Raw genomic sequence first — 25,561 nt, 5'->3', positions numbered from 1 at the left:
AATGTCATATGGTCAGATGAAACCAAAATAGAACTTTTTGGTAAAAACTTGTTGTGTTTGGAGGAGAAAGAATGCTGAGTTGCATCCAAAGAACACCATAACTACTGTGAAGCATGGGGTGGAAACGTCATGCTTTGGGGCTGTTTTTCTGCAAAGGGACCAGGACGACACAATTGGTGGCTGACTAAAGAGTTTTTTGCCCCACTGTATATTCTACACTGACTTTTGCATTTATGGTCAAGTAGGCTCAAGTGATTTGGTCATCTCATATAGGGACAAGTCACTGTTGTATCCCCCTAAAGAAGCTAACACATTTTGCGCTGTATAGACAAGCGTGGATTTTACAAATTTTATTATTTTTAGTGAGTTGGGGGGCCCTACAAAAACCTTTCAGCTCCGGGGCCTAATGGCAGGTTAATGTGGGCCTTTACACAGCAACTCTTTGGCAAAATAAGCATTATTAATTTAAACTGTCTGATTTGTCTTGTTTAGCTGTTGTCTGTAAGCGGGATCTGGGTTTGTTTTCCCCCTCAATGGGGCATGGATGAGAGCTTACCCTGGATGACATATTACCGGTCTAACATAAAGATTCAGCCATTGCAGAATATTCCACTTTGCCTTAAAAAAACACTCCTGGGTTGCCTTCGCAGTATGTTTTAGTGCATCTGTAAAGTGACACGTCATCCAATCAACTTCACTGAATTTGGCTGAATCGGAGCAGACAATATATCCCTATACACTTCAGAATTCATCCGGCTACTTCTGTCTTCTGTCACATCATCAATAAACACTAGTTTGAATTTAATGAATTTCCATGCCATCACACTGCCTCCACCATGTTTTACAGATGATGTAGTATGCTTCGGATCAAGACTTCTCCATACTTTTTTCTTCCAATCATTCTGGTACAGGTTAATCTTAGTGTCGTTTGTCCAAACAATTTCTAATCTGCCCTTTCTATTCTTGAGGCTTAAGAATGGTTTGCACCTTGTTGTGAACCCTCTGTATTTGCTCTCATCATGACTTCTCTTTTTGATGGATGTGAATAATGCTATGCCTACCCACCATCCCTGCCAACATTTGATTTTCAAAATCTGGGAGATTTTGGGGGGGGGGGGGGGGGGGGGGTGTAAGCATTATGTGCCCCTTCACAGCGCGATGGTGCCACTGTGTTTTAATCTTCTGGGTAATGTTATTTTGACCACTGTGCGCTACATTAAAATCAATGCGACAAACCTTACGAAAACCGTGGAGGTTGTCGATATGACTCAGCAAGATGCATGTAAATTGCTGCATCCAACACTGTTGTTGGATGCAGCCAAAATAAAACCTGTGTCAGTATCCAAATATTTCCAGACTTAACTCAACATATGTTAATGTTGACTCTGAAGACAAGCAGGAAGAATAATTTTCGGGGGATATAGCCTTATTTCTTCTAACCATAATACACAATTAATGAATTGACCGAACAGAGGCTTGGAGAGCAGCTAAAAGGGGGGCGATGGTGGCTTGTGTACTTTGAGGCAATGTGCACTTTGTGTATTATCACACAATAATATACCTGACTGTAAACTAGAAGCAATTTTAAAAAGCAAGGCGAAGCAACCCATCTTCACATAGCTTGTTAGGGTTGAAGTTCCCACTCACCTTGATGACATCACTGCCGTAGAACAGAAGCTGAGTATGGTGGGTATAGGAAAAAGTTTGCTAGTGCAAGTTTGTCAGGGTCCAATCATGAATATGGACAATGCTAATGATGCTAATTACAGACTGGGGCAGAGCTGAATAATGGATTGTTTGAAAAAAATTACTATGAGCCTTCTGGAATATAACTTTGAGAAATATAATTTCGGACAAACTATCGCTTTAAATAGTTTGCCCATCACTGCATTCTGTTTTGATTTACATTTTATGCAGTTGCACAACTTTTTTGGAAATGAGGTTGTACTAGTATTGTCACAATAATAACTCTGAAATGATATCCGATACCTAAAATGATACCACCAAAACACAAAAAATTCTATTCAATAGACCCATTGCATTACAGCTGATAACTGTATGTACATGAATAGTTTATTTCCAAATAGACAGATTAGTATTTTAAAAAAAGACTGGCTCTAACATAAACATAAACACATCCAGGTATGGAAATTATGACTGAGAACATACTACTTTTTCCATTGCACAGGGGTCAAGGTTTTATGCTCCTTACACATTACAAGATATGAGTCTTTCTGCATTGGCGGTTTCCAAATAGTGGCCATGACAAAAATTCCAGATTTTTTAGGCTCAAAATGCACAGTTTTTATTTTTCTGGTGACGGAGTTGCAGAGTCAGTTTTTAGGTAATTTTTGTGGCTGAATTTCTTCTGATGTGTCCGTCTACCCCTGTTGGCCGTCTTTGACTTGGAACTACAGATTCTCTTGAAGATGTAATTGGCCTATATTCAGCACATGGTGTCATGATTTGCTGTTTGCATTTGCATTTGTAATTCTGATTTAATTACTTCAAAGTAACAATCGTTTTCCATGTGGAGCTTCTGTTATTTTGTCCAGACCCTCTATATACAAAAACAAACAGACAGTGTGAATAAAATCTATGGGAGAACTTACATCTAAGTCATAGAACTCCTGGGATTCATCCAGGCTCTGCACTCTGAGCTGTAGTCCTCTGCTTGGACCTTTACCCCCAGGGCCCATAGCTGCAGTGAGGCTCTGACCTGGCTCCAAGGTACTGATCCCAGCATTGAACTGGGCCCCCAGCCGGGTGCCAGGGGTCTGTATGGCCCTATAAGAGCCCTCATTCTCACCCATGGCTTCTGCGCACCCTTGTCAACAACCAGTGTCACAGCAGCGCTATGGGTCACTCAGTCCTGCAAACACAGACATTTAGGAGAGATATCAAAATAGGTAAGTAAACAACATACAGCATGGCAAAAGCTGGAACTAATCAACAATCAATGATTTACTGCACTCTGCACTCAATACTGAGGTTAAGACAAGAGGAGACTAAGGGCTTACAGTATGCTACATTTTCCGAGACATGAAGACAACTGGAGACACTAGTATTTTATTTGCGTTAACTTGCTGATATCGATAGTTCGAGAGGCCATCTTGCCATAAGGCGCACATACAGCGGGGAGAACAAGTATTTTCCCACTTACAAAGCATGTATAAAGTCTATAATTTTTATCATATGTACTCTTCAACTGTGAGTGACGGAAACTAAAACAAAAATCCAGGAAATCACATTGTAGGATTTTTAAGTAATTAATTAGCATTTTATTGCATGACATAAGTATAGATTCCGTCTCTCACTGCTGAAGTGTACCTATGATAAAAAATACAGACCTCTACATGATTTGTAAGTAAAAAAAAACCTGCAAAATAGGCAGGGCATCAAATACTTGTTCTCCCCACTGTATTTTTGATCAAGCCCCCCCAAAGGTTGAATTCGTAACTGTTGCTTCGTAACTGTATCAACTTTCTGTGCAGGTCCAACACACAGTTGATTTCCCCTTGATTGATGAGCCCAATCCTAGGTAATACTTCTTGAACATGCAAGAGTAAATTCAAACACCATGGAAATTGTGCAAATAAGTCTATATAGTGTTATTTCTCTTGTAATCGAAATAAGCCCTAACATGCCATATCACAGTGCACTGCTTAAGAAATCTAATCAATGGGACCAGCACAGCACGAATATTTCTTTACACTCCAGCATAGTTTTGCTAGTTGCTGAGGATTATAGTCTTGCTAAAATGTAAACCTCTTTTCAAGTCCAAGGTCTCTTGTAGATAAATAATTGGACAGTTTTGTTATTTTGGCTGTTTACCGATATATATTCAAGTTACAATTATATGAATATGGGCATAAAGTGCAGTCGCTCTGCTTTAACACTCAAATGCCTACGCCAATAGGCGTTTGAGTTTGTAATTAAAATAAAACTGCCATTTTGAAAGCTACACCATCCTACTTCCATGACTTTTCCTAAATAGGTGTATATTAAATTGTTCCGTTGTTAGAATTCTAAACTGACAAACAGAAAACAAATTAAAGACGATTTACCTGTTTTTTTTACCCTGTTTTCCTACTTACTCTGCCAACAGCCCACGCCACCCAAATGGAACCCAGACGCTAATCAACCCACACTGAATGCCTGACGTTCATGGTTTCATTTCAAATCCATTGTGGTGGTATACAGAACAAAAATTGTGAAAATTGTGTCAGTGTCCAAATATTTCCAGACCTAACTAACCCTAACTATAGATGCAGAATCCTAGATTTGACTCCAGCCATCTTGCTATTAACACTGACAAATGATTTCCAGTAAAGATATTGTTCTCATTGAGATGAGCAATGTTGGCTTTGGAACTATTACAACCTAAGATAATTTTGGTAACACAATTTAATTTAATGTGCAATTTAAATAATATATACATATGTAAACACAATGAAAAGGTGTAGCTTTAAGAAAGGTTTAACAATAAAACTGGTCAGAAAGGTAGGCAGAGCGAGGGAGATAGAGGCCACAAACCGACAGGTAAATTAGTGAGAAGTATTAATACAAGACAAATCTTAATACAAGACAAATCAAACTTAAATCTGGACTAACATGCCTGACTGAGATGTCATCAACATCATTGTAGTATTAGACATTTTAAAAGATGTACTCTGGTTATATTATTATCGATCTGAAATGCCTTTCCAACTGAAAAGTCCCACCATGGAAAAAATTTACAAACAGTATAATTTACCAATGTTAGTTAGAACTATTGCATGTTCAGAAATCAGTACTTTCTTAGTCTAACTGGAATTTTAACACTGAACACTGGAGTCCTAACAACTGGTGCAGAAAGACAACATTGTTTGGGGTAAGTTTCTATTTGCTACAACCTTTCCAGACATAATGAGTATTGCAAGCCAGCGTTGTGGAAACATTTATCGCCCTTAGTATTTTTAACCAGACTACCTCCTATCAAAACTGTCAGTCGCACTGGTCCTTTCGCACTTCATTGGTCAATAATGCCAATGTCTTTTTTAACCACAGCATGGCTATATCACACGTAGTCATGGAAAAAGATAATCGAACTAGAAGTGGATTATAGAAGTGGACAAACACATAGAACTATATATTAAATAAACATTCACACTATTCAAATGTCCCCCCCCCCAATATCAGAGTCACTCCTACGCCCTTGGTATCACTGAATTCTCTAGCACTATCGCTCAACTGTTCACCTAAACGAGTGGCTAACATTTTGGTAATACGAGCTTCAAGTAGTAAATCACATATTTTACTTGCAGTATGCCTGGATGGATGCACCTTTTGATTTCACTGTGGAAGTTCCCTTTAACTGGATACAATCTAGTCTAATTGTGGCCATGATTAGTAAAAACAGATTAATTCTACAATTACTTCCCAAAGGATGATATGCCGGCTCTAAGAAAATGGTGGTGCTTGTCCTAATGGAAAACCTGGAGTTGGAAGGGTAAAATAAACCATTAGCATTTACATAGAATGATAAAATACAGGCAGCTTCATAAATTGAAAATATTTGCAGGTGATTGGCAATTGTGCTTTGATTTACAGGTATGGAAAAAGGTTTTCCAAAGGAAGTGCCTATGCTGAGGCGGTGTTGTGTGGGGAATGAACCAATCTTCCGTCTAAAAAGGACAGTGCAGTGAAGTATGTAAGATGCAATCCTTTAAGGCTGGTCTTGCAGACACAGATTAAGCCTAGCCTAGGACAAAAAATAATAATCTAGTTCAATGGAAAACTCCACTGACCTTGTTGTTTTAGTCCTAGACTAGGCTTAATCTGTATCTGTGAAACCAGCCCTAAGTGATTTAGTTTTAACTGTGTGTTTAACTAGTAAAATAAATAACAGTCATTCATTATTTAAAAAGGCATGAGCCTTGTTGAACAGTATTAATATTAAACAATTACTACATCATAATAGCCAGCAGTCCAGCGTCTGAACCATGAGTGTGGACCCAATCTATAAAAAACCAAAACAAAGGAGGAAGCGTGCTTCGGAACTGTTAAAACCTGGATGATCAGAGGCTCAAACTCAACAGCTGACGCAGTACCTAAAATCCTGTTTCCAAAGCCAAATTAGCTAATGTAGTTTTAATGTACAACCAAATAAAAGGTTCCATCTGAGTGCGACTACTTCTGGCTTAGCCTCCGGTTGACATATCCAAAGGACAAGTCCCAAGCTATCATATTTTTCACAGAGGTCTGGGATTGCATGTTTAGTGCGGTCTCAAATAGTCAACATTGCATATACATTTTTATAAGAATTTAATGAAATTCTGGCCATATCTTGAGCTTGGGGAAAGATACAGCTTAGCCACTTCACCCATTTCTTCACCAATAGCCCCCATTTCTTCACCAATAGCATCAAAATTCCACAGTAATACTGACCCATACTGTAATATCTTATAGACACAGGTGTCTAGTAGCTAAGTTACCAGGTTGGAAATGTTACCTATTACTGTTTTTGCTGCATTGTCTGCATTTAGGGTAATTTTATGGTTAGGGTTAAGAGGTCTCTTAGATGCCCTATTAGGATGTAAAGTTATGATTATATGAGAACATTAAAATAATGTTGTTGACATTTACACTTCTCATGCTATGTCATAGCCTGTTGTAAATCATCCATCAATATACAGCTGGAAAAAATACAGTTAAGATATTGTTTTACATAATTTTGTGAAATAGAGTAAGGATTAGAATTTAGTCAGGTCTCAAAGAGGCCATATTGGGATGTAAACTGATGATTACCGGACAACAAAACAAAAAAGGTAACCGTTATTCATACTTGAAAAGTATGAATAACGGTTACCTTTTTTGTTGTCTGGTAATCATAAAGAAACACACACACACACACACACACACACACACACACACACACACACACACACACACACACACACACACACACACAGCTTAGAAGGGTAGACCGAGAGGAGCAGTGTAAAATTGAAACATGTCTGTCGATTATACATTTTTAATCACTAGTTATTACAGCTTGGGGCCACAGACTATCTTACCAATAGTTTTTCATAGTAATTGCTCATGTTTTTCCTAACTGAAGTGTTTTTTGGATTCACAATCAGTTGAATTGCCTTGCTTGATGCACTTAGTGCCCTAAAAATGACCTTGAAGCCCTGGCAAATGAGGTTACCTTATGGCCAAGTGGCATTGTCCCTAAAATCATGAAGTTTCATTTTTGGTCACCATATAATCTATATATATTTTTTATAGTTTACATGCTGGTTTTTGTTTTACAACATAGCACCGTTTGGTTGCATTATTACAGCTGGACTTTTGAGGTATGGGTCAAAGGTTTGGACACCTTCTCATTCAATGCGTTTTCTTTATTTTCATGACTATTTACATTGTAGATTCTCACTGAAGGCATCAAAACTATGAATGAACACATGGAATTATGTACTCCTCATGCCACCCTCCTGTTCCTTCATGAGGGTGGCATGAGGGCCCGAGGTCCTCTAGTGGGACCTGTGCTCACAGCCCAGCACCGTGCAGCTCGATGGGCATTCTCCTGAGAACACCAGAATTGGCAGGTCCGCCACTGGCGCGCTGTTCTCTTCACAGACGAGAGCAGGTTCACACTGAGCATGTGACAGATGTAATTTACCTAATGGATTGCCATTGCAATCATGGTTTCAAATATCTGCATTAAACATAGCACAGAAACATTTAAAAACAGAAATGCAAGGATGTGGAGTAAACATTTAGGGAAAAGTAAAAAAAAAGGAATACAATTAATATATGTGGTAACAAAACAGTAAATAACACTAGATGAATATCCCTTTACCAGTTTCATCAACCCACAACCCAGGTTTACCCCTTCCCCAATCCCATCAAATCAAATCAAATGTCCCCCCTCCACAACTCTAAACCCAAACAACTGACTTGACTGTTGGTCTGTCAACATGTAAATCAGAGTCATTAAATAAGATCTCTGACACCAGGACAGCTTCACAGTAGGTATGGTGTTCTTTGGATGCAACTCAGCATTCTTTCTCCTCCAAACACAACGAGTTGAGTTTTTACCAAAAAGTTCTATTTTGGTTTCATCTGACCATATCAGTCTCCCAATCCTCTTCTGGACCATCCAAATGCCCTCTAGCAAACCTCAGACAGGACATGTACTGGCTTAAGCAGGGGGACACGTCTGGCACTGCAGGATTTGAGTCCCTGGTGGCGTAGTGTTACTGATGGTAGCCTTTGTTACAGAAATCTTGCTTGTTTGTAGGTGACCAAATACTTATTTTACCGAGGAATTTACCAATAAATTCATTAAAAATCCTACAATGTGATTTTCTGGATATTTCTTCTCATTTTGTATCTCATAGTTGAAGTGTACCTATGATGGAAATTACAGGCCTCTCTCATCTTTTTAAGTGTGAGAACATGCACAGGTAATGACTAAATACTTTTTTGCCCCACTGTAATTATTTGATCATGTACCAACCAGTAAGAAATCCGGCTCTCACAGACCTGTTAGTTTTTCTTTAAGAAGCCCTCCTATTCTCCACTCATTACCTGTATTAACGGCACCTATTTGAACTTGTTACCTGTACAAAAGACACCTGTCCACACACTATCAAACAGACTCCAACCTCTCCACAATGGTCAAGACCAGAGAGCTGTGTAAGGACATCAGGGATAAAATGGTAGACATGCACAAGGCTGGGATGGGCTACAGGACAATAGGCAAGCAGCTTGGTGAGAAGGCAACAACTGCTGGCGCAATGATTAGAAAATGGAGTTCAAGATGACTGTCAATCTCCCTCAGTCTGGGGCTCCATGCAAGATCTCACCTCGTGGGGCATCAATGATCATGAGGAAGGTGAGGGATCAGCCTAGAACTACAGCCAGGACCTGGTCAATGACCTGAAGAGAGCTGGGACCACAGTCTCAAAGAAAACCCTTAGTAACACACTACACCGTCATGGATTAAAATCCTGCAGCGCACGCAAGGTCCCCCTGCTCAAGCCAGCGCATGTCCAGGCCTGTCTGAAGTTTGCCAATGACCACCTGGATGATTATGAACTAAGGAGTGGCATCTTAAGGTCCTGAAGTGGCCTAGCCAGTACCCAATAGAAAAGCCCTGAAAAGCCCAGCGACAGCCCTGAAACCTGAAGGATCTGGAGAAGGTCTGTACACACAGGGCAACTAAGGAGTGGCTCCGTAAGAAGCCTCTCAAGGTCCTGGAGTGGCCTAGCCAGTCGCCAGACCTGAACCCAATAGAAAATCTTTGGAGGGAGCTGAAAGTCCGTATTGCCCAGCGACAGCCCCGAAACCTGGAGGAGTGGGCCAAAATCCCTGCTGCAGTGTGTGCAAACCTGGTCAAGAACTACAGGAAACGTATGATCTAGGTAATTGCAAACAAACGTTTCTGTACCAAATATTAAGTTCTGCTTTTCTGATGTATCAAATACTTATGTCATGCAATAAAATGCAAATTAATTGCTTAAAAAATTTGATTTTCTGGATTTTTGTTTTGGATTCCATCACTCACAGTTGACAGACTTCTACACTGCAAAATCGGCAGTGTATAAAATACTTGTTCTCCACACTATATCTAATTGCTACAACCTTTACTGACATAATGAGTATTGCAAGTTACCGTTGTGGAAACAATTATCGCCCCCAATATTTTCAAACAGACTACCTCTGAGCAAAACTGTGTTGGTTGCACTGGTTCTATTCGCACTTCATTGGTAAATAATGCCAACGCCTTTTTGTTTTACCAGAGCGTGTCTATATCTAATGTAGTCATGGACTAAGAGAATCAAACTAGAAGTGGATTCTAGAAGTGGAAAAACACAGAACTACAACCAGGTTATTCTGAGTTTTTTTATATTTCCCCCTCAAAGATTTCAGTTTGTGTTTTAAATTGAGTTGTTCACGTTATAAGTCACATTAAAGGTGGGAAAAGTTCTGACATGATTTATCTTTGTCTCATTCTTTTACATCACAAGAACCTGGCATTTTAACAGGGGTGTGTAGACTTTTTATATACATTTTTTTTTTATTATTAAAATTCACATTATGTCAAATGTGTCCCCTCAAATATTGACTTCAGCAAAATAAGCTCAAATGTTTGTGGTCCATTTTTGCTGTTAACACTTTCATTTGTGCTGCTGTCATTTTTTAGATAAATAAAATTGTATAGGTCATTCTGAGGTCATTCAACCCCCCAACATCCTCCAAAATCAATCAAAATAATCTCATTGGTTGTGCTTCATTGGTGCCAGTTTGTGTTGTTAAAATTTTTGTTTGTGCTGCTTCAGTGTTTTATATATTAGACATTTAATTATTGGTGATGACATCACTCAGCCCCCCAACATGCTCCAAATTGAGTCAAAATAGGCTCATTCGTTTGTCTCATTTGTGGTGGTTTGTGCTGTTAAAATTTTCGTTTGTGCTTGATCTGTGTTTTTAATATTAGAAATGTCATTAAAATGTAACCAAAATCTACTCCTTTGTTTGTAATTCTCTTGTGCTGGTTTGTGCCGTTAACAGTTTTTTGATGATGCAGAATTTATATTAGACATTTAATTTTAGGTGTCACCAGCCCCCCAACCTGCTCCCAACTGCCTCAAAATAGGCTCTATTGTTCGTGCCGCTAAAAGGTTTGTGCTGCTACTGTTTTTGGTACATAGTCTACATTCCTACTGGACAGTGCATGGCTTTACTCTTTCCACTAGCCCCATAGCTCTGTCATTATCCGTAAGAAAGGCAGTCGCAAAAACAAAAACCTTTTACAGACCCAACGGAGCACAAATTATTGAGCCTATTGAGTGAATATGACCTATAAAATATTCTTAAATATCTTAAAGATGAAAGCAGCACAAACATTTCAACGGCACAAATGATTAAGCCTATTTGTAGTTTTGCTTTGGGTGGAGACCATTTTTACGCAGGTAAAATACCTTTAATCATTTGTGTGCCATTTGTGCTGCTGTCATTTTTCAGATACTAAGGAATATTTTTTAGATCATTCCAAGGTCACTCAGCCCTCCAACATGCTACAAATTCACTCAAAATATGCTCAAATGTGAGTGTTCTGTTTGTGCGGGTTAAAATATAGTTCACGACTTTCTTACCAAAACAGTTGAAGAAGTAATGACAGAGCTATAGTGGAAAGAGAGTAAAGCCAATGCACTCTCCAGTAGAAAAAGTAGGTTATGTAACAAAAACTGTAACAGCACAAACAACTAAGTCTTTCCTTTGGGTGGCTGGCCCAAACAAAATTTAACAGCACAAACAAAGCATACATTACAATTTCTGAGCGAGGAAGAGAGGCCACAAACCAACAGGTAAGATAGTGAGAAGTATTAATCCAAGGCAGTCAATAAGAGCAGATTGAAAAACATAAAGCTGGACTAACCTGCCTAACTGAGATGTCACCAACATCATTGTAGTATTTGTTATATAAAAAGACATGCTCTGGTTACATTATCATCTATCAGAAATGACTTTCCGGCTGAAAGGTCCCAGCATGCAAAAGGATCACAAAGTATAATTTACCAGTGCTAGTTAGGACTATTGCAATGTTCAGAAATCACTACTTTCTTAAAGTCAAACTGGAAATCTCACACTGAACACTTGAGTCCTAACAACACCATTGGTGCAGAAAGACAACATTGTTTGGGGTAACCATTTGCTACACCCATTCAGACATAGAGTATTGCAAGCCAGTGTTGTGGAAACAATTATCGCCCTAGTATTTTCAACCAGACTACCTCAGAGCAAAACTGTGTCGGTTGCACTGGGCATATTCACTCTTCATTGGTCAATAATGCCATGCCTTTTTTAACCAGAGCATGTCTATATCTAACATAGTCATGTACAAAGCAACTCAAACTAGAAGTGGAAAAACACAAAGAACTACATCATAAAACATTCTGGTGAATATATTTTCATTCTCACTGTAGTAAAATGTGTTCCCCCCCAATATCAGTCACTCCTACACCCATGACAACAAACAAAAAGATAATGTTGAATTGAATAACAGTCAAGACAGTGACAGCAGACAAAATGCATAGACAGACTGCACACAACAGCAGTACAACAGACTCAGATTAACAGCCATTGTTTTTTTACATAATGCACTGTAGGTATACATTTCTTATTGAGGCTTATTAAAAATCTGAGCATCGTCAAACAGTCACTTATAGATTAAAGGTACTGCTTATATATTATTTCAGTAGCACTACCATCTGTACACAAACCTAAGTTGCGAATGCGTGTCCATGGGTGGGGATGTGCCTGCGTGGTAATGTGAGCTGGTCTAGCTAGTGCCAAGTCTGAATTTTTGTCCCAGTCCGCCCCTGCTGAAACCATAAAGAGGGAGAGATACTTTTTTTTTTTATGGTAACAAAAGTCGATGTTTTTTCATTGTTCTCAAATCTGATTATGGCGTATTAAGACGGAACTACTTAGAAATGCATTTACTCAACTAAAATCAGACACTTTGCTGGTGATTTATCTCACCATACCGATTGTTTTTCAAATGTACAAACAAAATCCAGCGGAAAGGAACCCTGCGTACACTAGAATACATCCAAAGGTTTTAGAAAGTATCTTTACGAAAGCTTCAAAACCATTTCACCAAGCCGTTTGTTTTAGTGGCATTCTATTTCTGATGTAACTATTTCCGTTGAGCCATTTTTGTGGGAAGGCACAGGGTTTGGCACACCGAGTCTATCCCAAACTTAAAACCACATCCCAGTCAGAACACGTCGACACATAGGCGAATGTAGGGCAGTAGTCTACCTCACAACAGAATGCAATGCGTATCAGAACCTGAACTTTTGCCTGGGCATACATATTTATACAATCGATTAGCTATTACGTAGGATATTTAGAACACAATGTGGCATTTATTAAGTAAATCAACTAAATTATAAGAAATGCAACAGGTAGTGCCACTGCATGCGACCTTGCAACATGGTATTCGGCCACAGATTGTTTTGCTTTAGTGTTTCAATGCTACCTATTTATACATTTATTTTTAAGAATATTATAGATTTCAGCATTTTCTGTGATAATATATCAAACAGGACAACCCCTGTCCGACACCCACGCTGCTAGTGCTGTTTTCGTGAAACAATCGGACATTTTGACTGCAAAAAATATATCATTCGACATAGCAGGCCTAATCGATAAATGAATGAACTTCAACCAAGCATAATTAATGGAGGTCTAGCGTGGAAAAACCTACGGGAACGTACTGAATTGCAGCTTTTGTAATCAAAGTAACTTTGTAAGTGGCCTGATCGATTGTAGCGAAAGGAGGTTAGGATTATCAACGAAACAATTACTGATAAACACTCCAACGTTTTGAAAATATAGCCTTAGTAACAGTTTGTCTAAACATTTTGGAACAACTTGAACACTATACCGTAAAAGTTCGAGGTATATTTACAAAAAAATAACATGCATCACCTCGTAATGACTTTCGAGGGCTACTTTGTAAATTTCAGAAATACATCGGGTGAATCAATATTTTATAGTCACAACAGTTACATTTTATTATATAAAACGATTAATCCTAACTTACCTCCGTCGTGTGGAAAACGTGAAACTCTTAAATGATCATACAACACACAATTGGTCTCAGTGAAAAGCTTCTTCTTCTATCACTTAGAGGTTATGGCCAACTCCGTCGATGAGGTGAATTGCCGCCACCTACTGTGATTGGGGTAAAACTGCAAGAAAAATGGATCTTCCTTATAAACAAGACCTTTCGCCCGATTTAGTGAGCAGGGTATGTCTGCAGACCGCAAGTCGGGGGCATAACTTAATATGGGGGTTCCTTAATATTAACATACGCACATTGAAGGTTTCCATTGATGTTATGTTTTCGATTAAGTGCATACATTTTTAAATCCAGGTTAAAATCACTTCTCTTTTCACGTGCCTATGACTGAGCTCCTAAACTTAACCACACTGTTTAGCCTTATAGCTTCCTACGTTTTTATCCCACTTTTTATATTTTCTATTTTTATTATGATGTTTTGATGTTTTCATTTGAGTATTTGTTTTATGTTATTGTATATATATATATATATTATTATTATTTAAAATTTATTTGTGAAGCACATTGAATTGCGTTGATGAATTGTGCTATATAAAAAAACTTGCTTGCTTTACCTGGTTACTTAGATCTTAATTAGATACTTCCCTAAAGTGGTGAACACAGCCGAACCCAGTTGAGTACTTATTTTTTTTCCCAACAATATGTTTATTTGTCTTTTCAGAGTTTTAAATGACATACAATAGAACCCTCTCTCAGACACAAAATACAATGTTACCATATATGAAATGATATATCCATAATGCCCTTTGACACAGGATAACAGAGACCAACCATCTCCCTACGGTCAGATCACTGACTGTAAAATTATTCATGACCGTCTTCCTCCTCTTGATCTTTTATTAAGTCTGTGCTTTCTGCAAAAAGCATGAAAGGTCTCCAAATACTTTCAAACAAGTCCTTTTTTCCAAGTATGTGATGTGTTCCAATGGAAGAGTAGCCAACATCTGCTTAACCCATTGTCCAATACTTGGTCTTCTTATGCTTTTCCAGTGCAGTGCAATCAACATTTTAGCTTGTAATAAACATAAACTCACCTAAAGGATTATTAGGAACACCATACTAATACTGTGTTTGACCCCCTTTCGCTTTCAGAACTGCCTTAATTCTATGTGGCATTGATTCAACAAGATGCTGAAAGCATTCTTTATAAATGTTGGCCCATATTGATAGGATAGCATCTTGCAGTTGATGGAGATTTGTGGGATGCACATCCAGGGCACGAAGCTCCCGTTCCACCACATCCCAAAGATGCTCTATTGGGTTGAGATCTGGTGACTGTGGGGGCCATTTCAGTACAGTGAACTCATTGTCATGTTCAAGAAACCAATTTGAAATGATTCGAGCTTTGTGACATGGTGCATTATCATGCTGGAAGTAGCCATCAGAGGATGGGTACATGGTGGTCATAAAGGGATGGACATGGTCGGAAACAATGTTCAGGTAGGCCGTGGCATTTAAACGATGCCCAATTGGCACTAAGGGGCCTAAAGTGTGCCAAGAAAACATCCCCCACACCATTACACCACCACCACCAGCCTGCACAGTGGTAACAAGGCATGATGGATCCATGTTCTCATTCTGTTTACGCCAAATTCTGACTCTACCATCTGAATGTCTCAACAGAAATCAAGACTCATCAGACCAGGCAACATTCTTCCAGTCTTCAACTGTCCAATTTTGGTGAGCTCTTGCAAATTGTAGCCTCTTTTTCCTATTTGTAGTGGAGATGAGTGGTACCCGGTGGGGTCACCTGCTGTTGTAGCCCATCCGCCTCAAGGTTGTGTGTGTTGTGGCGTCACAAATGCTTTGCTGCATACCTCGGTTGTAACGAGTGGTTATTTCAGTCAAAGTTGCTCTTCTATCAGCTTGAATAAGTCGGCCCATTCTCCTCTGACCTCTAGCATCAACAAGGCATCTTCGCCCCCACAGGACTGCCACATACTGGATGTTTTTCCATTTTCACACCATTCTTTGTAAACCCTAGAAATGGTTGTGCGTGAAAATCCAAGTAACTGAGCAGATTGTGAAATACTCAGACCGGCCCGTCTGGCACCAACAACCATGCCACGCTCAAAATTGCTTAAATCACCTTTCTTTCCCATTCTGACATTCAGTTTGGAGTTCAGGAGATTGTCTTGACCAGGACCACAACCCTAAATGAATTGAAGCAACTGCCATGTGATTGGTTGATTAGATAATTGCATTAATGAGGAATTGGACAGGTGTTCCTAATAATCCTTTAGGTGAGTGTATGTTGTCAGTACATGCTCATTGAAGGTATTCTGTATAAAATACACCTGGGAGATTATGAGGAATTAATCAGAACATAGATTGGAAGAAAAGTGTTTTTCATGCACAAGCATGAAAAACACACACACAAACAAATATGTTTTTACTTTTTCTATTCTTTCATGTACAGGCTAAAACTCAAATATTGATAAATGCCGCTATAAACACATCTTATGGTTACCCAAACATTATCAGAAAATTATTGGGGATTGATAGATACATAAGAGCTCCATCAGCACAGCTATTTTAGTATCCAAGTGGCCATCAACCTCAAATCTGGAAATTACATAATTCCACTATTTGATTTACATCTGTAATGTTTTAATATTAGGAAGTGCTAACAGAAATTCTAACAGGAACCTTCACCAATTTACCACATCCAAAACGTAAATAGGCATCCGGACTCCCTGGACAATCGATACGTTTTATCAGTCATACATGATCGGATAACATTGCCAATGCGCTGGTTAAGGTCCTAAGAACTTAAAAATTCATTTGGTACCGAAAATGAAGCTTTAGCTCCCACAGATCAAACCAGAGCTTACCTTGTAAGAGGAAAGTGTTCAACAACATTTTCCAATAAAGATGTCGCCTCTCGGATGTCTGGATTTTGTTTGTTAGCTAACTGCATGGCTATCGTAATGGATTGGTAATCATCCTTCCCGCTAACTAGTTTACATACTATGCATCCCAAATAGCACTGCATTCCAATTTAGGCACCCTTTGGAGTGGACTGCTTATGACAACGCTCATTTTAGGTATAAGCCCAAGACTTGTTTTACATATAGTTCCATTAATTCTCTTCAGCATCCTTTGCTATGTATATTGTCCAGTATATCAAAGCCTGCATTTTGCTGTCCTCAGGTGCCGTTCTTAGACATTTAGTATGAGTACAGTGATACAGGGCTGCTCGTCTCTCTCTCTCACAATCCTTATTTTAAACATCACCGGAGCTCTGTTTCTGTGTGGTTCATATTTAGATAGAAAGATACTGGGACTATGAGGGGAGATGGAAAAGCACACAATCTGAACATAGTGTTAAGGATTATATGAAAGTTGTCATATGCTTGAAATGATCTATGAAGTTTTTTTGTTTTGTTTGTTTCCATTTCTTTCTTCCCTCTGTCAACCCTCAAAAACATCAGTCTTCATAATCAATACAGAAGTAGACACATTTCATCCACTATAACTAGTCCCCTCAGATCTAGCTAAGCCTTATCGATGCCTTCTTGCTCGTCACTCACAAAACTGAGAAAATGCATCCTAGTATATACACTACCAATAAAAGCATCCAACCTTTCAATGTAATCAACTGGGTGGGACTCCCAGTTTCATTGCTTGATCTCTCCCGTTGACCTGGTTGATCAAGTGATCACAACTCTCAGTCATCAGGAGGGATCAGCCACTGTATTACACCGAAATGTACTTTTTTAAGATTTCCTCAATGTCTCTGCCCAAGCTGGAACAGATACTTATATATAATCGCAATGAAACACAGACTAGAAACTTTACCAGCTGATCCTTTCTGATGATTCGATTTATTTTGGTCAAACCAGGTTATTAGGATAGATGAAGTTGGAAGACCCACCTACTTTATAAAACTACAATTATTTCCTTGCCTGCATTATCTTTTACAACCCGCCTGAGATGTTGCTAAATTGCAGTTTCACAAGAAAATACCATATGCTGACTGTATCCCCCTTCCCCAAACGAACTTAGCCTAATACACACCACTCAATGGGAGCCCCCTCAGCCACAACCACCAACTGCACGAACAGGTCTCAAATCAACGACCATAGTGATGCAGTTGCACTGATAAGTGCAACAGTATAAAGCCCTTTTTACAAAAGCAGTTGTCACAAAGTGCTTTTACAGAAACACCTGGCCTTAAACCCAAAGGAGTAAACAACAGCAGTGTTGAATTTCAGTGGCTAGGAAAAACTCCCTAAGAAGGCCGAATTTTAGGAAGAAACCTAGAGAGGACCCAGGCTCAGAGGGGTGACCAGTCCTCTTCTGGCTGTGCCGGGTTAGATATTAAGAGTCCAATTGGAATAATTAATAAATGCATGTCGGCTAAATCCAGAGTCTATTTAAATTTAGACTAGGTCAGAAGTATGACCAGATGGACAAGGACAGGGACAGCAATGGGCCCCCCAAACCAGGTACTCCGCAGGTTTGGACCAGGACCTCATGTCCTCCTAACAACAAGCCAGTGACTCTTCCCCCGAAAGGCATTGGAGGGAGGGCATCCCAGTGGCGACGAGAGCCCACCTGGCAAGACAGCAAGGGTGTACAGTATCAAGCCTTCTGGTCCCCTTCACGCCCCTGAGCCAGGCTACACCTAATCATAAAACGTGCTGTAGAGATTCGTTTTTAGTAGACACTTGAAAGTTTGCACTGAATTTGCATTTCTAAACTTAATTGGCAGATCATTCCACAGTAGTGGAGCTCTATGAGAAAATGTCGAGCCTCCGGCTGTTTGTTTATAAATTCTAGGGACAATTAAAAGGCCTGCATCTTGCGATCGTAAGTTACATGTAGGTATGTATGGCCGGATCATTTCAACAAGGTAAGTAGGAGCATGTCCATGTATTGATTTATAGGTTAACAGTAAAACCTTAAAATCAGCCCTAACCCTAACAGGCAGCGTAAGGTAGCTAGTACAGGAGTAATGTGTTTAAAAAAAAAAGTATAGTTAGGATTCTAGCAGCTGTGTGCAGCACTTTGCCGAAGGAGGGTGTGGGTTAAGGACACAGTCCATAGGAACTGGGGTGACAGCTACACTCAGTTTTAACTCCAAAACTGGCCATGTGGAGCTGGGAGTGGAAGGTAGACAGTATTATGGTTGTAGGGATGCCAGTGCTGGGTTAGCAGTATGAGTATGACCCAACTTTTCTACACCGGGACTCTTTTTGGACATGGTTAACGGAATTACTCACCCCTGAACACCCAACTGTAAGTATCATTGTTATGCCTTATCATTGTAATTGTTGTAGCTACAACACGGAGGAGAACTAATCTTCAGGCAAAGATAGCAGAGCTAGAGGCTCGGCTTCAGACGCAATTGCCAGGCAAGGATTATGTTAGACATGAGAAACTGCGTCTGTGCCACCAGGAAGAAACAATAGTTTTGTTAGCCCTCCGGCACAGCTCCTGCAGCCGGGCAAGAACTTTCTCTTGGTCACTGGGAAGAAATGCCTGAAATCTTTAGTCATCGGCGATTCCATTACCCTCAGTATTAGACTAAAGAATCAGCCGGCGATCGTACACTGTTTACCGGGGGTCAGAGCCACCAACGTAGCCGCAAATCTGGGGTTGGTGCTAGCGAAGTCTGAAACTGGCAAGTATAAAGAGTACCGAGATATTGTTATTCACGTTGGCACCAATGACATTAGGATGAAACAGTCAGAGGTTACAAAGCAGAACATAGCATAAGTGTGTAAACTAGCTAGAAAGATGTGTTGACATCGAGTAATTGTCTCTGGTCCCCTCCCAGCTAGGGGTAGTGACGAGCTCTACAGCAGACTTGCGCAGCTCAATCACTGGCTGAAAACTGAGTAGGGCCAGGCCTGATCTGTTGAGGAGCGATGGACTCCATCCTAGCTGGAGTGGTGCTCTTCTTTTATCTAGGAACATTGACAGGAGTCTCACTCCTATAGCCTCACTATGAGATAGGGTGCAGGTCAGGCCGCAGGCTGTTAGCCAGCCTGCTAGCCAGGGACGTGCGGTCAGGGTAGGCAGTGCCTCACCAAAGGAAATGTTGACATTACATTTATTAATTCCAAGACCTTTATTAATTCACCGCATTATTAATTGCATTTATTTTATTCCAAATATAAATGTTTGTAACAAAAGTTTTCAGGAATACATATTATATACTCATTTTGCCATTGTTTGCAGGAAATTCAAGGCTATGACCATTGAGGCAGAGGTTAGCAATGCTTCTTTGGTCCATAGAACGTAGTTAACGTAGATTTGCGCATGCGCAGTCAGTTCTCATGCTGTCTTGAATTATCAACATTGAGGCAGAGACCGAGTTTGCTTCATGTCACGTGATCCACTCACTCTCAATCCGCGCTCCCGATAATTAGCAATAGCTTCTAGCGGCGCCTAGCGTTGGCTGTCAACATAGTTCAACGGCTGTGAACCGTCAGGTAAATTTGATGATCAAAAATTAGAGAGCCTGTCCACATATGCAAAATTCTTTGATCTGTTAAAGTCTGATTTGGAGGGGCCTATACTGTTCGCAAACCGTCCAAGGAAAAACTCCTGTGCAGCTGCTAACTTTTTTGACCGAGCATGATGGAGAGGAGCTTTTCTGCGTTAAAGCGCATAAAAACCTACAGCCGTAACAGAATGGAGCAGAACAGACTTTCCCCCTTGGCTCTTATTTCCATTGAAAAAGAGAGACTCATGAAATTGAGAAATGCACCCAACAAAGAGGACTTTTACAACAAAGTAATTTACATATTTGTCCAGAGGGATAGACGCATGGACTTCGTCTACAAATAAAAGCAAGCACCCCCTTTAAAATGTAAACTATTCATTTATTTATTATTTTTAAAAACGCTTATATTGGCTTGTGTGTGTTGTCTGATGGTGGGCTAGGCCTGCTGTGCGCTGACACCAAAATGTTCTCTCTTCCATACCCTGGTGCGCCGTCACCTCTGCCACATTTGTAATGTATGTCTATCTGCGATTAGGGTGCATTTTGTGAGTTAAAATGCTGTTTTGTAGTTCTCTTTTTTTAATCCTGGTGCGCCGTCGCCAGACCAATAGTGTGTGTGTGTGGCTGTCTGTGTGCGTTTGCGCATTTTGAAGGAGTGACTAGGCTGCTTGTCCGTTCGCTGACACTGCGCCGCCTCCCTCTCTTACCGCAAAAAACATTTGTTTGTTGTATAAGTCATAAGATAGATGTGTCCATTAATTTGATTATTAGATTTGATTGTGCATTAGCCTCACATGTGACTGACTTTGCTGTATGCAGGCGCCAGGCAGCGATGTGATGATGCCTGATATGAACTTGGGTCGCTACATTAACTGAATGAATATATTAACATATATGCCACATTGATAGGTCACAGCCTACCCATGACAAGATTTCACCGCACGTTACTGCTGCTAGCATAGTGTGGTCTGTTGATAGCATAGCCAGAGTATTTAGTACAGTTTTACCTATTGCCACTGTGACTCGTACCAGGCTGAGAAAAGTTAAACAAGGTAGTGCTAACAAAAACAACCTTTTATAAGATAAAGCCTTCCTCCACCTCGGTCACAAATAAAAATTACTGTATCACCTTGCATCTGCAAACGATCAAATCGAGGATCAAAACTCAACACTGCGAAATACTTTAGATACGGTTGCACCACTAAAAACAAAAGAAATACCCAACAAGAAACTTGCTCCCTGGTACACAGACAATACTAGAGCACTCAAGTAAGCCTCCACTAAATTTTAGCAAAAGTGGCGCTCCACCAAGTAGGAAGTATTCAGATTAGCCTGGATAGACAGGAAGCTACAATACCGAAAATCACTCACATTTGGTCAATCAGCCTATTTCTCCAACCTGATTGAGGCGAACAAAAACAATCAAAAATGTCTCTTCGATAAAGTTGCAAAGTTAACAAAAAAACAAAGCTCAATAAGTGAAGTGGGTCTTCACTTTAGCTGTAATGAATACATTAACTACTTTGATGAAAAGATCATCAACATTAGAAAACAAATAACTGACTCCCACTTAAATAGTTATAGTCCCCAAAATCTCAGTTGTCCTGAGAATGTCCTGAACCTTCCTGACCAGGTGTCAATGGGGACACTTGAATTTTTTGATACCGTATCATTTCGACACATTCACTAAATTTTTTATGAGTTCCAAACCTACAACTTGTCAGCTAGACCCGATTCCAACAAAATTACTTAAGGAGCTATTTCCTGTGCTAGGTCTGCCAATGTTGAACATAATAAATTGCTCCCTTTCCTCCGGATGTGTACCAAAATCACTAAAAATAGTGGAAATTATGCCTCTTCTATAAAAATCGAATCTGGATCCCAACATATTAAACAATTAGATTAGACAAAGTTTCCACATCCGTCCTGTTGCTTCTTGATCTTAGTGCTGCTTTTGACACTATTGATCACTCACTTCTCTTAGAGAGACTGGACGTGGACATGTTCTAGCCTGGTTTAAATCTTATTTATCTGAAAGAAATCAGTTTGTTAATGTAGATGGCATATCCTCTGACAAGTCAAAGGTATGTTTTGGTGTTCCTCAAGGCTCGGTTCTGGGCACATTATTGTTCTCCCTATATATGCTCCCTCTGGGTGATGTAATCCGGAATCACAATGTCAACTTTCATTGTTATGCTGATGAGACACTGTTATACATTTCAATGAAGCATGGAGAAGCCCCAAAAAAGCTACTTTGGAAGCATGCGTTTCAGATATTAGGAAGTGGATGACAGAGAATTTCTTGCTTTTAAACTCAAGAAAAACCAAAATGCTCATTTTAGGACCCAAGAAACTAAGAGCTTTGTTAGCAGATCTCACTGTGAACCCCGACGGCTGCATGGTCGTATCCCAAAAAATTGTAAGAAACCTTGGCGTTACCCTTGACCCTGACCTCTCCTTTGAAGAACATATAAAATATGTCTCAAGAGTTTCTTATTTTCATCTTTGAAACATTGCAAAATTAAGAAACTTTTCATTAAAAACTAATGCAGAAAAATGAATCCATGCTTTTGTTACTTCTAGATTAGATTACTGCAATGCTCTACTTTCCATGTACCCTGACAAATCAATAAATAAACTTCAATTAGTGCTGCACACGGCTGCTAGAATCCTAACTAGAACAAAAAAAAATTGACACATTACTCCCGTACTAGCCTCTTTACACTGGCTGCCTGTTAGGGTTAGGGCTGATTTTAAGGTTTGCTCTTAACCTATAAATCAATACATGGACTTGCCCCTACTTACCTACTTATGCAGCCATACATACCTACACGTAACCTACGATTGCAAGATGCAGGCCTTTTAATTGTCCCTAGAATTTATAAACAAACAGCCGGAGGCAGGACATTTTCTCATAGAGCTCCACTACTGTGGAATGATCTGCCAATTAAGTTTAGAATTGCAAACTCAGTGCAAACTTTCAAGTGTCTACTAAAAACGAATCTCTACAGCACGTTTTATGATTAGGTGTAGCCTGGTTCAGGGGCGTGAAGGTGACCAGAAGGCTTGATACTGTCCACCCTTGCTGTCTTGCCAGGTGGGCTCTCGTCGCCTGATCGATGGAATTGCCATCACAGGTCCTGTAGTTTGCTCCTTGGGGTTTAAGGCCAGGTGTTTTGTAAAAGCACTTTGTGACATCTGCTGATATAAAAAGGGCTTTATAAATACATTTGATTGATTGATTGATTGAGTACCACACATGGGTTTTAATAGGAAATGGGCATGACTTAATACAAACTTATATATGTGCTGACTAATGCTGAACAACGGACAATGGATAAGATGTGGTGGCCATTACTGATAGGCCCCACACACCCTGTCCACACCTCCTGCTAGGAACTGTCCATATGACTGTCATAGATTCTATCGATAGACCCATGGACCATAGGGGAGGTTGGAACATACAATACAAGCATACCATGTAGGATAAACCTTTCTTATTGGAGGATAATATACTGTATAATGGTTGGCTACAATCATTGACCACCTACTATGTGTATTAGCATAAAAGACTGTGTTAACTTTGTAATTATTGGAGAACATGTAAGAACTATGGATGGACAACATCTTGGACTCAAGCTAAATAAAGATTCTCCTCTGACTACCGGTTGCACTAGGGGTAGTGACAAGCTCTACAGCAGACTTGACCAACTCAATCGCTGACTGAAAACGGAGTTCTGCCCGTCGCAGGAGGTAGAGTTTGTAGATAACTGGCTCTCATTTTGGGACTCTCCCAGAAATAGGGCCAGGCCTGATCTGCTGAGGAGCGACGGACTCCATCCTAGCTGGAGTGGTGCTCTTCTTTTATCTAGGAACATTGACAGGAGGCTCAATCCTATAGCCTCACCATAAGATAGGGTGCAGGTCAGGCCGCAGGCTGTTAGCCAGCCTGCTAGCATAGTGGAGTCTATCGATAGCACAGCCAGAGTAGTTAGTACAGCTTTACCTATTGACACTGTGACTGAGAAAAGTTAAACAAGGTAGTGCTAACAAAAACAACCTTATTAAGATAAAGCTTTCCTCCACCTCGATCACAAATAAAAATAAAAATGACTGTATCACCTCGCATCTCAAAATGGGACCCCTAAATGTTAGATCCATTGCTCCAAAGGCAGTTGCAGTAAATGAAATAATCTCTGATCATAAACTAGATGGCTACAGCCTAATGAATTCATTGCCTTAAATGAGGCCTCTCCTCCTGGTTATACTAGTGATCATATCCCTCATGCATCCCGAAAAGGAGGGGGTGTTGCTAATATTTATGACAGTAAATATACATTTACTCTCAAACATATCACTGAGTTTAATTCTTATGAAGTTTTACTCATGAAAGTTAACCAGGCCGATAAATCGTTTTACATAGCTACTATTTATAGGCCCCCCGGGCCATACACAACGTTCCTCAATGAGTTTCCAGAATTCTTGTCTAACCTTGTAGTCATGGCAGATAGTATTCAAATGTTTGCCGATTTCAATATTCATATGGAAAAGTCCAATGATCCTCTTCAAAAAGCCTTTGAAGCCATAATTGACAGCATGGGTTTTATCCAACATGTCTCAGGTCCAACACTGTAATGGTACGGTGAGCAGCAGCGCCACCGTTCCGTACATTCTCAGTTTCCATCACCACACGAACACATCCCGGACACATCCCCTGCTGTCCGGGAGCTGCAGCCAGCGACCCCTGCTGCAAGAAGCGGCAGCCAGCGCCCGCACCTGCCAGAAGCGGCAGCCAGCACCCCGTACCTGCCAGAAGCGGCAGCCAGCGCCCCGTACCTGCCAGAAGCGGCAGCCAGCGCCTCCTGAGCCTGAGGAGGAGTGGCCTCAGCCGCCTGAGCCTGAGGAGGAGTGGCTTCAGCCGCCTGAGCCTGAGGAGGAGTGGCCGCAGCCGCCTGAGCTTGAAGAGGAATAGCCTGAGCCGCCTGAGCCCGATGAGGAGGGGCCTGCACCGCCTGAGCTTGCCGGGGTCTGGTCGCCGCCGGGGTCTGGTCGAGGGTCAGGAGCCGGGAGAGCCGAAGGAGGGTCGGTGGCCGGAAGAGCCAATGGAGCGGCCCGGCCAGTAGAGGGCGCTGGGGCGACCGGGACAGGAGCCCCGGCGCCCTCTACCGGCCCGACCGCCCCGGCACCCTCTCCAGTCCCGGTCGCCAAGGGGTCCTCTACTGGCCCGGCCGCTCCGTCGGCTCTTCCGGCCACCGACCCTCCTTCGGCTCTCCCGGCTCCTGACCCTCCGCCGGCTACCCAGCCATCGTCGGCTCCCCCGGCTGCCGGCTCCTGGTCTTCCAACGTCTCCGCCTCCCCGGCCTGTCCCGTCAGCTCCACCGCTCTGGATAGTCTCGGCTGTTCCGCCCCCTCGGCGGGTTTATTCTGGTGGGAGTTCTGCGCTGCCCCGCCCCCCCACT

General features: G+C 40.8%; 1 protein-coding gene across 13 annotated transcripts in view; it reads right to left on the bottom strand.

Annotated features, from left to right (window-relative positions):
• Positions 1-13,729, bottom strand: part of farp2 (FERM, RhoGEF and pleckstrin domain protein 2) — a 178,736-nt gene extending 165,007 nt beyond the window's left edge. For 12 of the 13 annotated variants that reach the window (XM_013132847.3, XM_013132850.3, XM_020044320.2 and 9 more), the window contains exons 1-2: positions 13,607-13,729; positions 2,613-2,872 (exon numbers count right to left, since the gene is read on the bottom strand). In XM_013132847.3, the coding sequence (XP_012988301.1) occupies positions 2,613-2,813 (201 nt within the window). In that variant the 5' untranslated portion in view covers positions 2,814-2,872; positions 13,607-13,729. Of the gene's footprint in view, positions 1-2,612; positions 2,873-12,275; positions 12,378-13,606 lie in introns of all 13 variants that reach the window. The other variant, XM_020044319.2, reaches the window with a different exon arrangement.
• Between the last annotated feature and the right edge of the window lie 11,832 nt (positions 13,730-25,561).

This window comes from Esox lucius, chromosome 8, assembly GCF_011004845.1.
Source record: "Esox lucius isolate fEsoLuc1 chromosome 8, fEsoLuc1.pri, whole genome shotgun sequence".
NCBI classification, from domain to species: Eukaryota; Metazoa; Chordata; class Actinopteri; order Esociformes; family Esocidae; genus Esox; species Esox lucius.
Note: the sequence above shows the minus strand (reverse complement) of the source record. Positions and strands in the feature narration are given on the sequence as shown.